The 17,236-nt window shown below is 40.7% G+C and overlaps 1 protein-coding gene across 3 annotated transcripts; it reads left to right on the top strand.

The window, feature by feature from the left end:
• The first annotated feature begins 674 nt into the window (after nt 1-674).
• golga3 (golgin A3) lies at nt 675-17,167 on the top strand. Of its 3 annotated transcripts, none has more exons than XM_084947022.1 (24): nt 675-904; nt 1,882-2,149; nt 3,213-3,479; nt 5,479-5,591; nt 6,072-6,790; nt 7,025-7,133; nt 7,282-7,588; nt 7,679-7,881; nt 7,990-8,127; nt 8,361-8,522; nt 8,631-8,999; nt 9,221-9,298; nt 10,571-10,834; nt 10,954-11,048; nt 11,284-11,500; nt 12,154-12,297; nt 12,983-13,180; nt 13,295-13,411; nt 13,680-13,819; nt 13,947-14,079; nt 14,370-14,492; nt 14,596-14,760; nt 15,177-15,343; nt 15,487-17,167. In XM_084947022.1, exons 2-24 carry the CDS (start codon nt 1,981-1,983, stop codon nt 15,674-15,676), a joined length of 4,587 nt encoding a protein of 1,528 aa, XP_084803148.1. In that variant the 5' UTR covers nt 675-904; nt 1,882-1,980; the 3' UTR covers nt 15,677-17,167. The 3 variants fall into 3 exon arrangements, with proteins under 3 accessions (XP_084803148.1, XP_084803147.1, XP_084803149.1); XM_084947021.1 differs by having other exon boundaries at nt 1,870-2,149; XM_084947023.1 differs by having other exon boundaries at nt 677-904; nt 1,870-2,149; nt 3,213-3,353.
• Nucleotides 17,168-17,236: the final 69 nt, after the last annotated feature.

The following is a 17,236-nucleotide window of genomic DNA, read 5'->3' as shown; positions in this document are numbered from 1 at the left end:
TGTTTGTCAGAATTAAGAACCAACCAACCAACCAACCAACCAACCAAAAAAGAGACATTTATAGGTACAGCATCTTAGACATTTATGAAGCTCTTGCAGCCTATTAGACACACACACACACACACACGCACACACAAAATTGTGTACATCCACACTAAGACAGCTTCCTCCACCACATGCACAAAGCAATAGAAAGAACTATGCCTGAAGACTACTAAAAGAAATGACAAGAAAGCTTGTCTATGAAAGTTCAGGCTGTGTTGAAAAATAAATGTCGTGATTTCAAATACTGACTTTCAAGTTTGTTTTAAATTTTTAAAACAGAGTTTTTAAAGACATGAGGAATAACTTGAGACTCTTGAACAGTACTGTACCAGTGAAAGTGCTTTACCTTTAAATAAAAACGTAGCTCAAATCCTAGATGTGGAATCCTATTTAATCTAATTACGTTAAGTAGTGGCGTGATTTAATCGTGTGTATATTAATGCATGTCCGTGCACCGTCTTGGTAAGTGGCACCAGCTGCTTGTGACAGTACTTTTGGTGGTTGCCACAGCTGCAGGTTGTCAGCACAGCTGGAAAGGAGGGCGCAGTATTTGACCACAAGAGTGAAGCATTGTACCACATCCGAGAGAGTCACCGGAGCGGCTGTCCGTTCCTTATTACGGGTCGTGTAATACATGTATTATTGCTATATACATCTTCAGATATTGCGCGGATTTATAATATATGTTTTTCTATTTAAATTTCAACATTTGAGAGTACACACAGACAGTCAGTCAGTGACCCGACAAGCTTAGTTAGTTGTTTCAAATAATGTATTGTTTGAGCCCAGTGTTTCTAGTCGGACAGAAAAGGGACCGAAACTAAACAGCCACGTAGTAAAAGGCGAAGCTCGCAAGAAGGTGAGTATTTGTTGTATTTTGTAGCATTTATCTGTGATATATTTTATAATTTATACTAGGGTTTGTAACAAAGGTGAAGCCAGGTGTTTCGGCGAATGACTTTAAGCGTTTCAGAAAATGGTCCTATGAAGGCGATTCCAGGTTGTAGCAATTCTTAGCTTGACAGGTCCCGTGGCTAATTAGCACTCACGTTAGCTTCACTAGCTAGTGCTACCCACCTAAAGTTTAGTGCGTCTTTCTTGTCATTGCCAGTTTTATATGAAGTGAAATTATTCAGCCTAGTCGCTGGAAATATAGGGGCTTTACAGTAACGTTTGCCATCAACTGTCTTGCTTTTTTTCCCGAGATGCCGACTCCGAGTCTGAGTCTGAGTACATGCTAGCACCCTAGCTACTAGCAGCAGTTGTAGCCGCTGTGCGTCCAGCGGCTGCACCAGTCTTTGCAACACACCCTATGAGTCAAAGGTTATCATTTATAGTAGGTTACGATAATAATATAACATGTCACGCGGAAAGGCTTTGCAGAGTACTGCTGTCACTGTTTTTTAATCTTCGGAAAGGCTTACATTTAAATATCAACTGTGCTTGATAAGGCGTATCTCTGGTAGGGTAGGTTGTACACATGCCCTCACAGATTTACTTCAGTGGTGCGTGGCTGACAAATAGGCGATAAGACGGGGAAACTTTTGTTGCATTTGTTTTTAAAGTACACATAAATTATTGCAGAGTTAAGTTATATTTAACCTGAAAAATCCACTTACCAAAGTAGTTTGTTAGTATTTAATTATAGCTTATGTTTATAAAAGCAGACTGTTGTTACGTAACCTTATTAGTGGGTAAAACAGATCCCTGGTGAGTCGCTACGGCTTCTTCTGTGTTGCATGTTGATCTTTCTCATGTGTCGCAATCTCAATACTGGAGCTAAAAGTTGTTATATATTTTCTCTCTTCTTGTATGTGCTTGGAGGTGCTCCTGTAGACTGACATGCTCTCAGCTAATCTGCCTCCTAAGAAGATGGCGTAGTGAGATGCCCTTTCAAGAAGTGCACCAGCAGTGCTGTGACTGTTACTTCTCTTAATGGAAGTGGATACTGAGCAGTCAGTGGCAGCCCAGATGGAGGCCAATACTTATCAAGAGGACCATGTTATAAAATCCAAAGAGGCTCAAGCCCATGCTGTGGAGCATGAAATGACATTTAAAAAAGGGCTGGAAAACCCAAAGGATGCAAAGGGGGATATTCATAACGGTGAGTAAGCATGCTTTTCTGGAAAGGATCACTCATTCCTAGATTGTGAGGTATCCAGTTCAAGTTCTGAAGTGTAATGGTGTCTCTTTTATCTAACACTTGTATTTTGCCATGCATGACCTGTTTTGGTGGTTATGACGAGCCTCTCTAGGCCATCTGCAGCTCCATGTTACACAGGCCTTTGAACAAGCATATTATATAGCTGAGCTGAATTCAAATTTTTCATCATCTGTTTACAGTGTTTCAGTTTGTTTTTTTTGACAGAAAATATGTGTACAGAATGTATCTAATTGTAACATATGTAAGTGTACGAGTTTGAGGATACACATGAGACAAACTGGAAAAAGTAGCAGGAAGATTTTCTCACACAGTGCGTTACCCAGAAATATAAATGCGTTTTACTGAAAAGTGTACAGAAATATTTTTTGGAATTATATTTGGAAAAAGCATTTGAATATCTCATTTATTTTCTGTACATTTAAATATCCATAATTACATTAGCAGCAAACAACATCATTAAAAAAAAATTCTAACAAGATATTACGATTTTTACCGCAAATAAACTCATGTCAGCGGGACATTTCTGGGATGATTTCTTCAGTTTTGAATGACAGCTGCTTGGCAGACGTTCCCGCATTCTATTGCTGAAAATGAATCACGTTTTCCTTCTCTATAACTACTTCAACCAGTGACAAGAGGACATAGAAAATATCTGTCATGTAAAATGAACAAACCACTTCCACCGCTGACAGAAAATGGCACGTTTTGTCTGTAGTCTGTGGGTAACAAAGAAAATAGATTTCCAGTCCCTTTAAATGTGTTTGTGTTGCAAGCTGAATCCCAGTTTTGCTCCTATAAGAGTAGATGCAGCTAGGAGGGATGCTTCAGTAACAATAGTGTTACATGAGTGTTTGTCGTTGCCTTGTGCACGTAAGCTATTGTTGCTTGACAAAGTTGTCTAGCCAGTTTGCCAAAAGAATCACATCCACTCAAACTAGTTCACAAGAATTTCTCATGACTAATTGTTGGATTCCTGAGGGCTTTTCCCCCCTTCCTCTTTCAGGTCCTGTCAATTCAGATGTGATGCCAAATGGAAATGGACTGGCAGAGGGCTTTGATACTGCAGGGGACACCCTGCCTCTGACAGCTCCTCCCCAGAGCACCAGCTCCCCTGTCAACTCGCAGAACCGCGAGCCCTCCCCAGGTGTGGCTGCTTATCCACCCATGATGCTAGAGAAGTCTGAGGGGGCTAGTGCTGAGGTCACGGTTCACAAGGGTGATGCATTGCAGTCACTCAGACTCAGTATGCCTATGCAGGAGACTGAACTGTGTAAGCATAAATTTATGTGCAGTGAATGCCCCCTCTATAACCCTTTCTATTCTAACCTCCCGTTTTGATGTGGAGTGTTTTGGTCGTTGGCTCATGTACAAGTGTTTGCTTTAACTCCCCTGTCTGTGTGTTATCTGGACTGAAGGATTCAGTGAGGATTTCATTTAGCTGTTTGACTTTACCTCCTCCCAGCAACTCCCATAGCAGTCTTTTGTTTAACTCAAATTTTGTGTGGGTGCTTTTTTTTTTTTTTTTGTCTTTCTTCAAGACACTATTTGAATTCATGGCTTTGTTTTGCTACTAATCACTCTGATACATTATCTTTTACATGGTATTTTTAAAAATTGGCACCATTGCCTGATTCACAGTTATGAAAGCTTATATTTTTAAGCATGGCAATAACTGATTTTGTTTGCCTGCACATTATAACTCCTACAGAGAATCAAAATAACTCCACAGGAAAAACCCACATGAAGTATCTCTTAATTGTTGGTGAATACACAGCTCTAATTCAGTGTACATCTATTGCAGTATTATAGCTGCGTACCTCTATACCAGGAGTCGGCAACCTGCGGCTCTTTAGTCATTATAGTGCGGCTCCGCATGGTTTGGGAAAATAAATTGGAAGTATTTAGTTGAAGTGTAATTTATTTATTTTAGTTCTTTTTAATGTGTAGTTCTAAATTGGAAGATTATTGTGATATTGAAATATAAAAATACAATTATATTTTATTATTTTTTCATCGCTCAAAATAAGCGTCACACTGGCGGAAGCCAGCGTACCCGCCGAAACGTCGTGCATTTATCGACTTTTAACCCCAGGTTGGTCAATTATGGATCTTCGGATCCACATTATGTCAGCAGCTCCACTGTGAACTATGTTAAAAACAAACACCGCTCACGCCTCACAGATGTCAGCTTAGATGAAAGTGACTTCGTACAGCCCCGATTTGCAGGCGCTGTGCGCAGAGGTTCAGGAGCAGAAGTCCCATTGTAAACATATCACGGCAGACCCGACGATGTTTGCATGAACACGCTTTTCAGCATCTCTTTATTGACCACTTTTCACACACGGTTTCTGTACGCACACAGCCGGCTGTAGCTTTTCAGCTCACAGCCCGACACATACCAACAACAGCATAGAGAGCACAGACGTTAAGGCGGCGAGGCGTGATTGCGGGTGCCGCTCAGGTGCGTCCGCCTCCCCTGCAGACCACGCCTTGCCACACACATTAACCAGGTAAAATACATATTCAGGCAGAATTTTGCAAATATCTATTTTTAAATTTTTTAGCAGCATAGTGCTTTTATTTTTTAAAAGTCAGGTCAAGGCTCCAAAAGCCCAAAGGCGATATAAGGGGGGCGGCTCACAACAGGTTTTGTTTGCTGGATCATTTTAGTTCAGCTTTCCTTTTGTTATATTTCTTTAAGAGTTCAAAATGTGTTAATTACATGAATAAAATGTAATTTTCTCTGTAGCACTTCATGGATTTCAAAAGCAACACACCTTAGTTGTTCACACAAAGCATAAAGGTAAAAAACAATATATACAGTGTTATCTTCATTTTAGATGTCAAAAAATATTTGCGGCTCCCAGTGTTTTTGTTTGCGTGGAAACTGGGTCCAAATGGCTCTTTGGGTGTGAAAGGTTGCTGACCCCTGCTCTATACTATAGGACTTTAATTTTATGGGTGTAACACGCAACAGTTATGTAACACCTGCTCTAAAAATGCCATTAATCCTTAAGTCAAGTGGCAAACCTTGACTTACTGCCCATGGCCAAGTATTAAAATAACTAAAATTTGAATAATTTGTTTACCATTGTCATTTGAGAACCAGGCTTCAAGCAGCTTCACTCACCACCATGCCAAATTCCAGCGTTTGCAATCGTGACATAATCGCCTGTTTAAATAATCTGCTTTGTTGTAGTTGGATAGTATATGTTAAGCGGTAGCATTTTTCTCTTTGTTTTAACATTCCTTGCCCTTCATCCCTTCAGCCAACCAGAAACCATCACTGGAGATGGAGAATGAGGAGAAGATTCGCCTAGAGGCTCGCCGGCGCCTGGAGGAGCAACTAAAACAGTACAGAGTGCAGAGACAGAAGGAGAGGGTGGGTGAATGCAAAGGGAAAATGATGTTCTTCTGGCAAAAAATATACACATAAACATTCGCACCATAGTGGAGGAGCTGTTTTATTACCTCAGGACCTGAGAGACTTCCAGCCAATGAGTACAAAGTTATATCACAATATTTACATGATAATGTCAGAGAAGCAGTCCTTGAACGTAATCTTAGGAGAGGTAGAGTGGTGCACCAGTACAGTGTCACTTGTTTCTGCTGATTTACTTTTTCCTGCCTTTTCCTGTGAAATTAGGTTAACTTTTTGGCCATGTTTGTGACTTAGATTAGTAATTGTACAGTAATTACTGGACTTATTCTAAGGAGTTTTCTTTTACTTGATGTGAATATAAATATTTACACATTTATTCGGTTATTTTTGCTGGACACTCATTTTACCAATTAAAGAATAGATGTCAATTTTTTTTGTTTGTTTCAAATACAACCTCTGATTCGCTCTTCTGTTTTTTAGTCTCATCGTACCACCACCAAGAGCAGACCATTCAGTACCCTGGATCCAGAACTTATGCTACATCCTGAGGCATTACCCCGGGCTAGTACTGTTGCCATGACCAAGGAGTATTCCTTCCTCAGGACCAGTGTCCCACGTGGTCCCAAACTTGGTAGCCTTGGAATTCCCCCTCCCAAAGAAAAGAAGTCCAGGTCACCTCGCCCTAACAAGATCCACTCCTTGGCTGATTATAAGTCTCCTGAGAATGATGGTGGTGGTGGTGGTGGAGGAGGAGGCATAAAGGCAGCAGACATAAGCTCTGTCAACTCCACTATTAGCTCTGTGTCCACACTGTCTGAGATCAGTGTGACGTCAGAGTGCGGTACTTCTGAGACAGAGGCACAGTCCGGTGCTCCCCTCCACGTCTGGGACAATGTGTCAGAAATTGATGGCAGTGAATCAGGGGTAAGGCCCGGGAATGATGGCAACGACAGTGACAGCTCTTCCTACAGCAGTGTGTCTACCAGGGGAACCTACGGTATGCTCTCTGCAGCAGTGGAGAGGCAGCAGGGGCCATACACAGTAGATGGACGCGAGATCGCCCCTGAGGCCATGGGTCAGTTCCCTTCCCTTCAGGAGGTTCTGCAAGCAGCCACTGAAGAGCAACACTTCCTGGAGCTGGAGCAGGAAAGAGAAGGGACAGCAGAGCCTCGTAGCCGCAGGGACAGCTTCTCCAGCAGGTGACGATTTCTTACAAGAAAGGCAAATCAATAAATGTTTGAATTTATTATTTGAGTAATGAGGTTGGTAAAATATTAGTGCAGTTGTGGTTACTGTGTATTTTCACAGACTGAGTATATGAGGGAACCTGAAAATTTTCATTTTGGAAAAAGATTGATATGTATAATCTTTTGTTGAACGTCTCAACTCATTTGTTTGATCTTATTCACTGAGGTTGTTTAAATTTGTTTTAGTGTTTCTTTGGAGAGTTCTGTGATGGGTCATGATGAAGTGCTCCAAGTGTTGAAAGAGAAAATGAGGCTTGAGGGCCAGCTGGAATCCTTATCATCTGAGGCCAATCAGGTAATGCAAACCATCAGTAATATTTTATTTATTTTTTATTTTTTTTGGTCTTCAGTTCCTAATATAACCTTGTGGGCGACCAATATTATACAAGTACACACTGAAAATAATCGGGCTACATGCTATAACCACCTGCCCTGTCTTCTAGGCTCTCAAGGAGAAGACAGAGCTTCAGGCCCAGCTTGCAACAGTGAATGCACAGCTGCAGGCTAAAATGGAGGACGCTCAAGTCAGCAAGGAGAAGCAGAGTGCCCTCACTACAGAGGTTGGCACACTACGGCAAAGCTGTAGCCAGCTAGAGAAGGCTATGGTAGAGCTCCAGAGCAGTCTAGAGAACAAGAATGCCAGTCTGGCTTCTCTAAGCAATGATCTAAAGGTTGCTGAAGACCAGTACAACAGGCTGATGGGGAAGGTGGAGGAGATGCAAAACGCTGTAACCTCAAGGGACAATACAGGTGAGTGATGGAGACTCAAATGGCTGAGTGTATATACTCACCTCCACCTCATATTTTTCAATTTTATGTTTTGATCCTGTGCTTTTGCAGTTCAGGAGTTGCGTCAGCAGATGGGTGGTCTTCAGAGTCAGCTTCAACAGGTGCAGCTGGAGCGCAGTACCCTACAGAGCCGACTGAAGACCTCCCAGGCCGAGATTGATTCACTTCAGCAGGTCAGACAGTGGTACCAGCAGCAGCTAGCTCTGGCCCAGGAGGCAAGAGTGCGTCTGCAAAGTGAAATGGCCAACATGCAGGTAAGTTTAATGCCCGTGCAGTTGGTTTTAATGTCACGGCTTGGCATTAGTTGTCATGCAGGAGACATAACTATTGACATGTCTGGTTCTGTTTGTTTTTTTTTATAGGCTGGACAGATGACTCAGATTGGTGTTCTGGAGCATCTGAAGCTGGAAAATGTGACACTGTCACATCAACTCACTGAGACCCAGCATCGGTCCATCAAAGAAAAAGAACGCATCGCTGTACAGCTACAGAGCATTGAGGTATTTTCTCTGACATCTTTTCTGTGTATGCCAGCTTCAGGTTTAAATCTAAAGTCAAAACAAACTACACGTTAACTTTGTTATTTAGCCAAGGGAATTAAATAAAACCAATCAAAATCTTAAAAAAAAAATCACAGGAATTGCATTAAAATGTACTTTTAACAGTTTGTGTAAATGGGTATCTTGACTATATTTGAACATTGTTTAAAGTGCTTTTACTCTCTGTAATGTAGGCCGACATGCTGACCCAAGAAGCTGCTTACAAGCAGATCCAGGATGCAAAGAGCATGGTGGAAGATGACCTGCAGCACAAGCTGGACGAGTATGAAGAAGAGCGAGAACGGTTAATAAAGCTTGCCAACACAGCCAGCACCCTGGAAAGAGAACTAGAGCAGGTAGTCATGCCAAATGTAACCGTGACTTATTTGTCACCCTGCATGTGCAATAAAATTCTTAGACGTAATTCTTCATTTGTAAACTCTGCTCTTAATGTTCTGTCTTAGGTAAAGCTGACCCTTTCCCAGAAGGATGCACAGCTGCAGACACTGCAGAAGGAACATCTGGAGCTGATGCGCCAGCTGACAACCACTCAGGAGAACTTGCACACCAAAGAGCAGTCCATTAACCAGCTAGAGGCCCGATACCAGGAGCTGGAGGCCCAGCTGGCTGAGCTGCAGACAGAAAGCACTGCCAAGGATGACAACATCCAGTACCTCCAGAACGAGAAGATTGTCCTTGAGGTAGCACTGCAGGCAGCCCGAGCAGACAAGAGCCAACTTGATGAGAGTGCTGAGAGGCTTGGCGAGGATGTTCTGGTGGCCTCAGATGTCTTGGATCAACTACGACAGGAAGTCCAAGTCAAAGCCAATCAGGTATGAGACAGAAGATGTGTTGAGGTAGAGTTAATTTATTTTACATTTACCTAAAATGTTTTTTGCGGTTTGGAAATGTTTGCAATAGGTCAAAAAGGCTTGTTTTTGTGCCTGAAGAATGAGGATTAGAATTTTTTACCCCCTTTTCTTCAGGATAATAAAACTCAAGTAGCATTGATACAACATATAGTGAGTAATGAAACAATTGTATTATGTTACAGATTGAAACTTTACAACAAGAAAATAATTCCCTGAAGAAGCAAGCTCAGAAATTTAAGGAGCAGTTCCTGCAACAAAAGGTAAGACGCCTTCATAGCTTTTACATGACATTATATGCTGCCTGCAGCAACTCAGAAAGACTTAATGTACATTTATAAGCCACTTGTCAGAGTGACTCCCAGCTGGCTAAGGCTGTGGCTGTCGTGGGAGTATGTATTGTAGAGCCAGATGGCAGACACATTCTCTGGAGGAGAGCGGTGCTGACACGCCTCACTGGATTGAGCATTGTCCAATGCTGCTTTATTTTGCATTGACAGACTGTCATGAAAAGGGTGGAGTTAGTTGACAGAATGACAGACTCATGCACTGCATTGTGTGCCTTTCAAGATTTGAGTTATTGTAGGCCCTTTTTTATATGCATGCATTAACATCTTGGTCCATCAAATAATAATTGAACTGTTTTGAGCAACACATGACAACCAAGTAAGTTTTTGTGAAAATGTCTCTATTATCAATAAACTAATCCTGAATGACTGAACTCCGTACCCTATTGCTAAGGATGAGCCCATCCACCCTTCGGAGAAAGCTAGTTTCCGCCATTTGTATCCACGATCTCATTCTGTCTCCTTTAAAGAAACAGCAATAATAGTTTTAACCAAACGATCAGGCTGATTAACGGATTTATGGTGTTTCTCTACAACATTTAGGACACAAGAATTTACCAGCATTGGGTATGAATTAAAATTGTAACAATTAGATTAAATGACTGGTAAGTCTGTTACCAACTACTGACAGCAGCGACTATTAGTCGACTAGTCGTGCACATCCCTAATTTTAAACATATACAGGATAAAAGTAAGCAAATATGGTATTTGTTGTCAATTTGTTAAAAAGCAATGTGCATTTAGTAGCACTTAAAAAAAAAAATCAGCAAGTTCAGTCTTAGAGAGATTTTTCATTTTCATTTTTTTCTTGCTAATTCATAAATGGCACAACAGACTTGTGTCCTCTCATTAAAAGGTTAGAATTATATTTGCCATTTTATAGGTTTTACAATGGTTCACTATAGCCATTTTCATTGGTGGACTGTGTTCATGTTTGGCCTGCAAAAATAAAGCTTATCCACTCCTCTATGAATAGACAGCATCAGTGAATTAAATCTCTCTCAAACCCTGGAGATGATGCAGCCTTGTCTCCTGCAGTGCTGTCAGTTCTTGTTTTTTCCCTGCTGTGTCAGTCAAGGCAAATATGAGTGAGACTACTTGCACATCTCCAAAGGAGCAAATGCCTCATAAGTATTTTGTTCCACTTTAAACCTTTTACTGGGGTTAAAAATGCCATTTGCCTCACAGGTGATGGTGGAAGCATACCGCAGGGATGCCAGCTCCAAAGACCAGCTGATCAATGAGCTCAAGTCCACCAAAAAGCGTCTATTGACGGAGGTGAAGGATCTGAAGCAGGAGCTACTGGCTGCTCAGGGGGAGAAGCAGAAGGCAGAGCTGGAGCAGACCCGGCTGCAAAAGGAAGTGGTGAGAGTGCAGAAGCAGATGAGTAACATGGAGGCCCATCTGCAAACCATTCAGAATGAAAGGGATCAGCTCGAAACCCAGATTCAGGTACTGTTTGTCTGATATTTGCTCATGGCCTTACAGTACTATATTAATAAAGAAAATATTATATTAACCTTGGGTGTTTTTCTTTTACTTGAATGTGTTGGTTTTTTCCCCCAATGCAGTCTCTACAGTTTGATCAGAGCCAGCTAGCAGCAGTGACACAGGAGAATGAAGGTCTAAGGAAACAGGTGGAGCAAATGGAGGCTGAAGCCAAGAAGTGAGTCATGTGGTCCCACAGTGATGATTTGGCCCATGATGCCCCTCTTTGTAGTCATTTGGTATTTATAAATAGAAATAAGGGGTAATGCCTAAACGCCTCATAGAAATAAAAGTTTGATTTTATTATTTTTTTTTTTTAAATTGTATCGAGCCTCAGAAATTCTGTGTTTGTTATATCTGGGAGTAAAATACATTTTTATTTATTTTTTTCATTCATATGTTCTTTGAAATAGAGCCATCACTGAACAGAAGGTGCGTGTGAAGAAGCTGGGGACAGATTTGACCAGCGCTCAGAAGGAGATGAAGGCCAAACACAAGGCCTACGAGAACGCCGTGGGCATCCTGAGCAGGAGGCTCCAAGAGGCTCTGACTGACAAGGAGACGGCTGAGGCGGAGCTGGCTAAATTGAAGGCCCAGGTATCAGATGAAGGGAACAGCCAGGCCTTGCAGGTAATGAGCACTTCTTTTAAAGCTTCAAGCTGCGACATCTATTTAAAGAGTTTCAAGCATTAGAAGAAGTATCACTGTTAGAAAGCTATACCTGCTCTTATTTATTTATAGTTTGTATCGCAATAAATAAATAAAATGGGTGCATTAACTCCTACAGACATGTGTTACTGTCTGTACACCTCGTTTATGATGGACAGTGCTTACATAGGTGGTAGGGATCAGACATTTTTCCTGTAAAATGCCCCTCTACAGCATATTGGATCCACTGGATACCCTCACTATGGAACCCAGGCCTATATTGTTTATGTTAAAGTATGAGTCGTCTGTCTTTCTCTCTAGACCAGTCCCTTTGTGCACTACTCAACTCTCAAATGTGCATTAATCTTGGTAACGCCAGGTTTATGCATTGCAACCATGTTGTAACAGCCCTCTCTACAGCTTCATTACATATGCTAAAGTTAGTGTTAAAAATATCATCTGATTCTGAATGCGTGAGGTTTTTATTTTATTTTATTTTGACAGATTTTTTTATATGGATTGACCTGTATTCTTGTCATTTGTTACCATTTCTTGTCAGAAAGTTGTATGCCCCTGCATCGTGAATATAACTGTAGCTGTTGGCTAACTCAAACATTTATTTATTTGTCATATAGAAGAAGATTGAGACTCTACAGGCTGAACTGCAGGCTGTTACCAACAGCAAAGCTATGCTAGAGAAGGAACTTCAAGAAGTGATCACCCTAACGTCCACAGAGCTGGAAGAATACCAGGAGAAGGTTCTGGAGCTTGAAGATGAGGTAAACTTTGTTAATCTTTCATCTTATAGCTCAGATGCTTTTTTTTCTCAGTTCAAACCTCTTTTTAGCCCCTTTCAGACATGCTTTTCTCTGTTAACCTCATGGCATCTTCCAGCTATCAACATGTCTCCCCAGAATCTTGAGATGGGCATTTCACTAAAAGATCGTACGCTTTGGAGAACCAACCAAAAGGCAACAATACAAAACAGAAAAAAAGTCTTCGAGTGACAAACTTCTCCTGCTGTCCAATCTACTTGTGACAAACATGATTAATATACAAAAGAAAAAATAAAATATACGTATGTTAAGATTTCAAGAACAGCAATCTTAAAGTATAAAATGCATTAAGACATTGTCACTTCATGTTCTGTCAATTTCTTTGCTAACACTGTGGCTTTTGTTGATGTGGGAATCATATAATGAAGACTTAAGGAAGATTATTGTAAAACGGGCTTACGTATGAATACCAGAATGCAATCACTGATAACAGACTGATAGGTTAGGTGTCCCAGAGCTTAGTTGGTTCATGAAAAAAGAAATAATTTCATGAACTTTTTCATCCAATTTTTCCTTAATAATACAACTGTGTATGAGCAGTTTATTTGCACTTCTGAAATTATTCAGTTCATATGTTTTGTTTTGTTTGTTTAGTTTTTTGTATCAATGACATGTATTGCTTCCACAGCTTCAAGAATCGCGCTGCTTCAAGAAGCGGATCCGAAAGTTAGAAGATGCCAACAAGAAATTGGCACTTGAGCTGGAACACGAAAAAGGAAAACTGGCCGGATTAGCTCAGTCCCACAATGCACTGCGGGAGCATGCCAACATTCTGGAGTCGGCCTTAGCAAAGAGGGAGGCAGATCTTGTCCAGCTCAATTTGCAGGTAAGAAAAAAAAGGATTGCATCTAATAATATAGATGTGGGTTTTGTTTTTATTATCCTGGTGACACAAAGTATCATATTACCTGTAGACTAAACTAGAAAAGTGGGGTTTCAGGTTCAAGCTGTTCTGAAGCGTAAAGAGGAGGAGGACCAGCAGATGAAGCAGATGGTACAAAGTCTACAGCTGGCCTTGGAAAAAGAGAAGAACAAAGTCATGGACCTGAAAGAACAGGTAAGAGTTCTGTGCTGCATATTAGGCTAAATTATGATTTCCTTCTCTTTAAGCTGAAGTACAACCTCAAAATAACTCATATTAAAGTATTTTGGGAGTTAAATACTTTTTGTTTTGACACAAGACACAGCAAGAACCTGCTTACAATCTATAAATCGAACTGATAAACTGTCACATGCCTAGCTCAGTACTTTTCCTTTTTGACACCAAATTGGGAGTAGCGTGGTCTTTGGATTTCCCATATTGTTTTATGGAATGTTTCCTTTAGGTGGCAGCAGCAAAGGCTGAGGCGGCCCACAATAGACGGCACTACAGGGCAGCCATGCTGGAGCTGTCAGAGATCAAGAAGGACTTGCAGGCCAAAGAGGACCTGGTTAAAGTTCTGCAGAAAGAAGCCCACAAACTACAGTGCGTGCATTTGCCTGATTAAAGAATTCTGTGACTTCAGGAAAATTTTAATGATTTCTAATCTAATACTGTGTTACATAACCTATAGTAATTGACGATTTTATAAGCTGCTTAACAAACTCTGCAGGGCTCAGGATGAGCAGCACGCTCAGGAGGTTGCCAGGTTCCAAGAGGAGCTGGCTGAGGCTCACTCCCAGCTCCAGATCCTCCGGAAACAACTGGACGATGAACTGGCAAAGCAGCCGCTCACTAACCAAGAGGCAAGTACTCGTTTTGGGTTACTTTACCTGTTAGTTGGGCTACATTTGTATTCTAACCAACAGAAGTCAGTTTGGTAAAAAAAAAAATTGTTTTTGTTGTGTGAATGTTGTAATATTTGATACTGATAAGCTGAATTGATTCGAATACAACACTTGGGGTTATGTAGTCCTTATTTCCTATAAACATTTCAGTGTTGCAGTTCGTTAAAACCTCTTTTAGTCTCCTTCCAATTTACTGTTGGAGATCACCTCTCAATAACACTGACGTCTAACACTGGCTGCTGGTTCAGGTTGAAGATTTGAAGTGGGAGGTGGAGCAGAGGCAGAGGGAGATTGAAGCTCAGAAACAGCAGGTGGAGATGATGGAGCAGTGCCACCACAGGGAGCTCGACAACCTACAGACAGCTCTGCAGGCAAGCTTTGACCTGATTATACAGTATAGGCACAGTGTCTCATGTTTCTGTCATTTATGCCTCTTTCAAGCCATTTACCGGTAAAATAAAATGTCTGACTCAGAATATTAAAGTGGAGCTGGAGTCGGTACAGGAGGAGCTGAGCAGCACTAGGAAGGACAAGTTTATGCTGCAGGCCAAAGTGGGTGAGCTGAGAAACAGCATGAAGACAGTCCTGCTTCAAAACCAGCAACTCAAACAGGACTTCAAACAGAGTCGTCTAAGGAAGGTGAGGCAACTTTTTGTGCCGTGAACGGTTGTGTTATGTGACGTGTTTAGTGCTTTCTTATAAGTTCCTAGCTGTGACATCATTTAAACTTCAGGAGTCCACTAAATAATGTACAGTAAAGTATTAACTGCTGAATGTGATTATTATGGTTTCTCCCTCTGTGAGAGTCTCGTCATGAGAGGTTGTTGTTAAAAGATTAACACTGAAGCAAATAAAACGTATGTTAATATTTCATATGGGTGCAACTAGCAATGGCTAATATGTTGTCATTTAGCTGGGTGTGCCCATTAATTTCTACAGTATGAGTAATGCAGGCATTCTGTCTTTTACAGAGATGTAAAGGTCAGTACTGCAAGTATAATGTCATATAAGATGTGCCTGCTGAAGATAATGTTTTGTTGTTGTTGTTGGAGCAGCAGCGCATGGAACTGAAAAGTGACGGGAACCCATCCACCCCAGTAACGCCAGTTAAGATCCCAGACTGCCCGGTGCCTGCCTCCCTACTGGATGAGTTGCTGAAGCCTTCGACTTCTGTCAACAAGGAGCCACTCAACAATCTCCACAACTGTCTACGACAGCTCAAGTAAGATCTTTTTTCTGTGTGAATGATTTGGTTAAACATGATCAGCAAACCGACATGAAACTTTTTTTTGTAGTGCTGGGCAGTTATTCAAATGCCAGAACTGATGTAACAGTTTTTTTTTCTGTTGTTTTTTTCCCTTTCAGGGAGGAGATGGACAGCCTCCAAAGGCAGATGGAGGAACACACAGTAACAGTACATGAGTCAATGAGCTCATGGACAAACACAGAGGAAGGACTGGATCAACTGAGGCTTCAAAACAACATCTCCAACTCAACAGAGCTAAACAACATGGAGGTGGAAAATAACAACCAAGGGGAACAGCAGCAATCATAACTAAAGAACTTTTTCTCAGGCCAATAGAGGGAGAGTGGAGTTTTATCCACCAAGGCACTTTTTAGCCCCTTACACCCTTTCTCTTTTAACAATTGCTGCCAACATTTGGCATTTCTCCCATCGGCACAGAGGTGCGTTCGCAGAGTAATACTTTACATACCATAGCTTTATTCTTTCTTCTTTATTTGATGGTTGTGTTTTATTTGTGTTACACCTTTGTCACATTTATTTATTTAGAGTTGAGAGATTACAACTTTTTGTTCCATGCTTCTTTTCCCCGTCTATACAAATCTTTCAGGCCATAATTTTTTTTTTCCCTCTCCTTGTTAATTTAGCGTTTTTCCTCACAAAAATTGGCTACTATCCACGTAATGTTAGATCAGTGGCATTCATGCTGCTTAATGATGACTGGCTTCATTTAAAGAAGTGTTTTCAGCGACAGAAACAAACCACGAGGCCGCCTAAAGGCTGGCTACCACATGTTCTTCCATTTATGTGTGCCTGTCTATGAGTGAAGTCATTCGTCTATGAAAAAAATGACATGGTTAAACAGGCAGCCTGTGTTAAAACTTTATCACTCCTGTTCATCAACTTTAAAAATTCACGCACAGTTGTAGTCAGTTATTTTGTATTGCCTCATGTTAAGATGCAGTGTTTAATATGTTTGCTGTGTCACCCTGGGTTCTTAAACTCTAAAAAACAACAAAAAAACAACAACGTTAATATCAGTTTGTCTAGCATGGACGGCAGTAATTTGTACGCAAAAAAAGCCTTAAGCAATCTTTAATATGGTATAAAGGACTAATTTGTTTGGGTGAATATATTTCTGCTGAGGTTGTGTGCAAGATGTCACTTGTTATATTGTATATATGTGTGACTGCTTACTTAAAACCAGTTTATTGTAAAATATGTGGATTACATCAACTGACATTGCACACTTGATCAAAACTGGACTGACTGAGGGGTAAAGTTGTAAGATGAAACAACAAAAAAAAACCTTCTAATAACAGTAAGTGCAATCAGATGTGTTCAGTTTCTGTTACAGTTAATACATTAAGTTTGTATTTACAAAAAAATGAATACCCCTGAATCACTTTTTTTTTCTGTTTCATGGGTAATGGGATAAGTTAATTGTTGTTTCCAGAGGTTAATATATTATGTACATGTCCTTTTTTGTACGATTGTTTATTCATCTTAATTGATAGTGTAAAGAAAAATGGAATCTAATGCAAACCATAAATTGGATAACAATAATAATTCTGCTGCAGCTGCACTAACATTTCAGTATAGAGTGGTTGTTGGATGATACAGTAGCTTTCTGCATGCAGTTGTGCTGCAGCTGCTGTGCTGATGCTCATTCCCACACTAAACGCTTAGGCAAATACCATGTTATGCTGATGAATTTCCAAAGGGACAATGCTTGGAGAATGCTTATTGAGATGAAGCAAATAACACAAAACATTAAACATGTTGATATACTGTGTTCCCATATGTTTTTGGACCGTGTTCTCTATTGCTCACAGCTTTTTGTTATATTTTTTCCAGACATTTTGACCCTGA

Source organism: Perissodus microlepis, chromosome 12 (assembly GCF_051167445.1).
Source record: "Perissodus microlepis isolate ML-2025 ecotype Zambia chromosome 12, ASM5116744v1, whole genome shotgun sequence".
Taxonomy (NCBI): Eukaryota; Metazoa; Chordata; class Actinopteri; order Cichliformes; family Cichlidae; genus Perissodus; species Perissodus microlepis.
This window is presented reverse-complemented; position numbering and strand designations above follow the sequence as displayed.

Excerpts from the sequence above, each read along its gene's own strand:
- golga3 (XM_084947022.1), top strand. The coding sequence starts at position 1,981 with ATGGAAGTGGATACTGAGCAGTCAGTGGCAGCCCAGATGGAGGCCAAT. Across the intron at positions 3,480-5,478 it reads TATGCAGGAGACTGAACTGT|CCAACCAGAAACCATCACTG; the intron begins GTAAGCATAAAT and ends TCATCCCTTCAG. Across the intron at positions 12,298-12,982 it reads TTCTGGAGCTTGAAGATGAG|CTTCAAGAATCGCGCTGCTT; the intron begins GTAAACTTTGTT and ends TTGCTTCCACAG.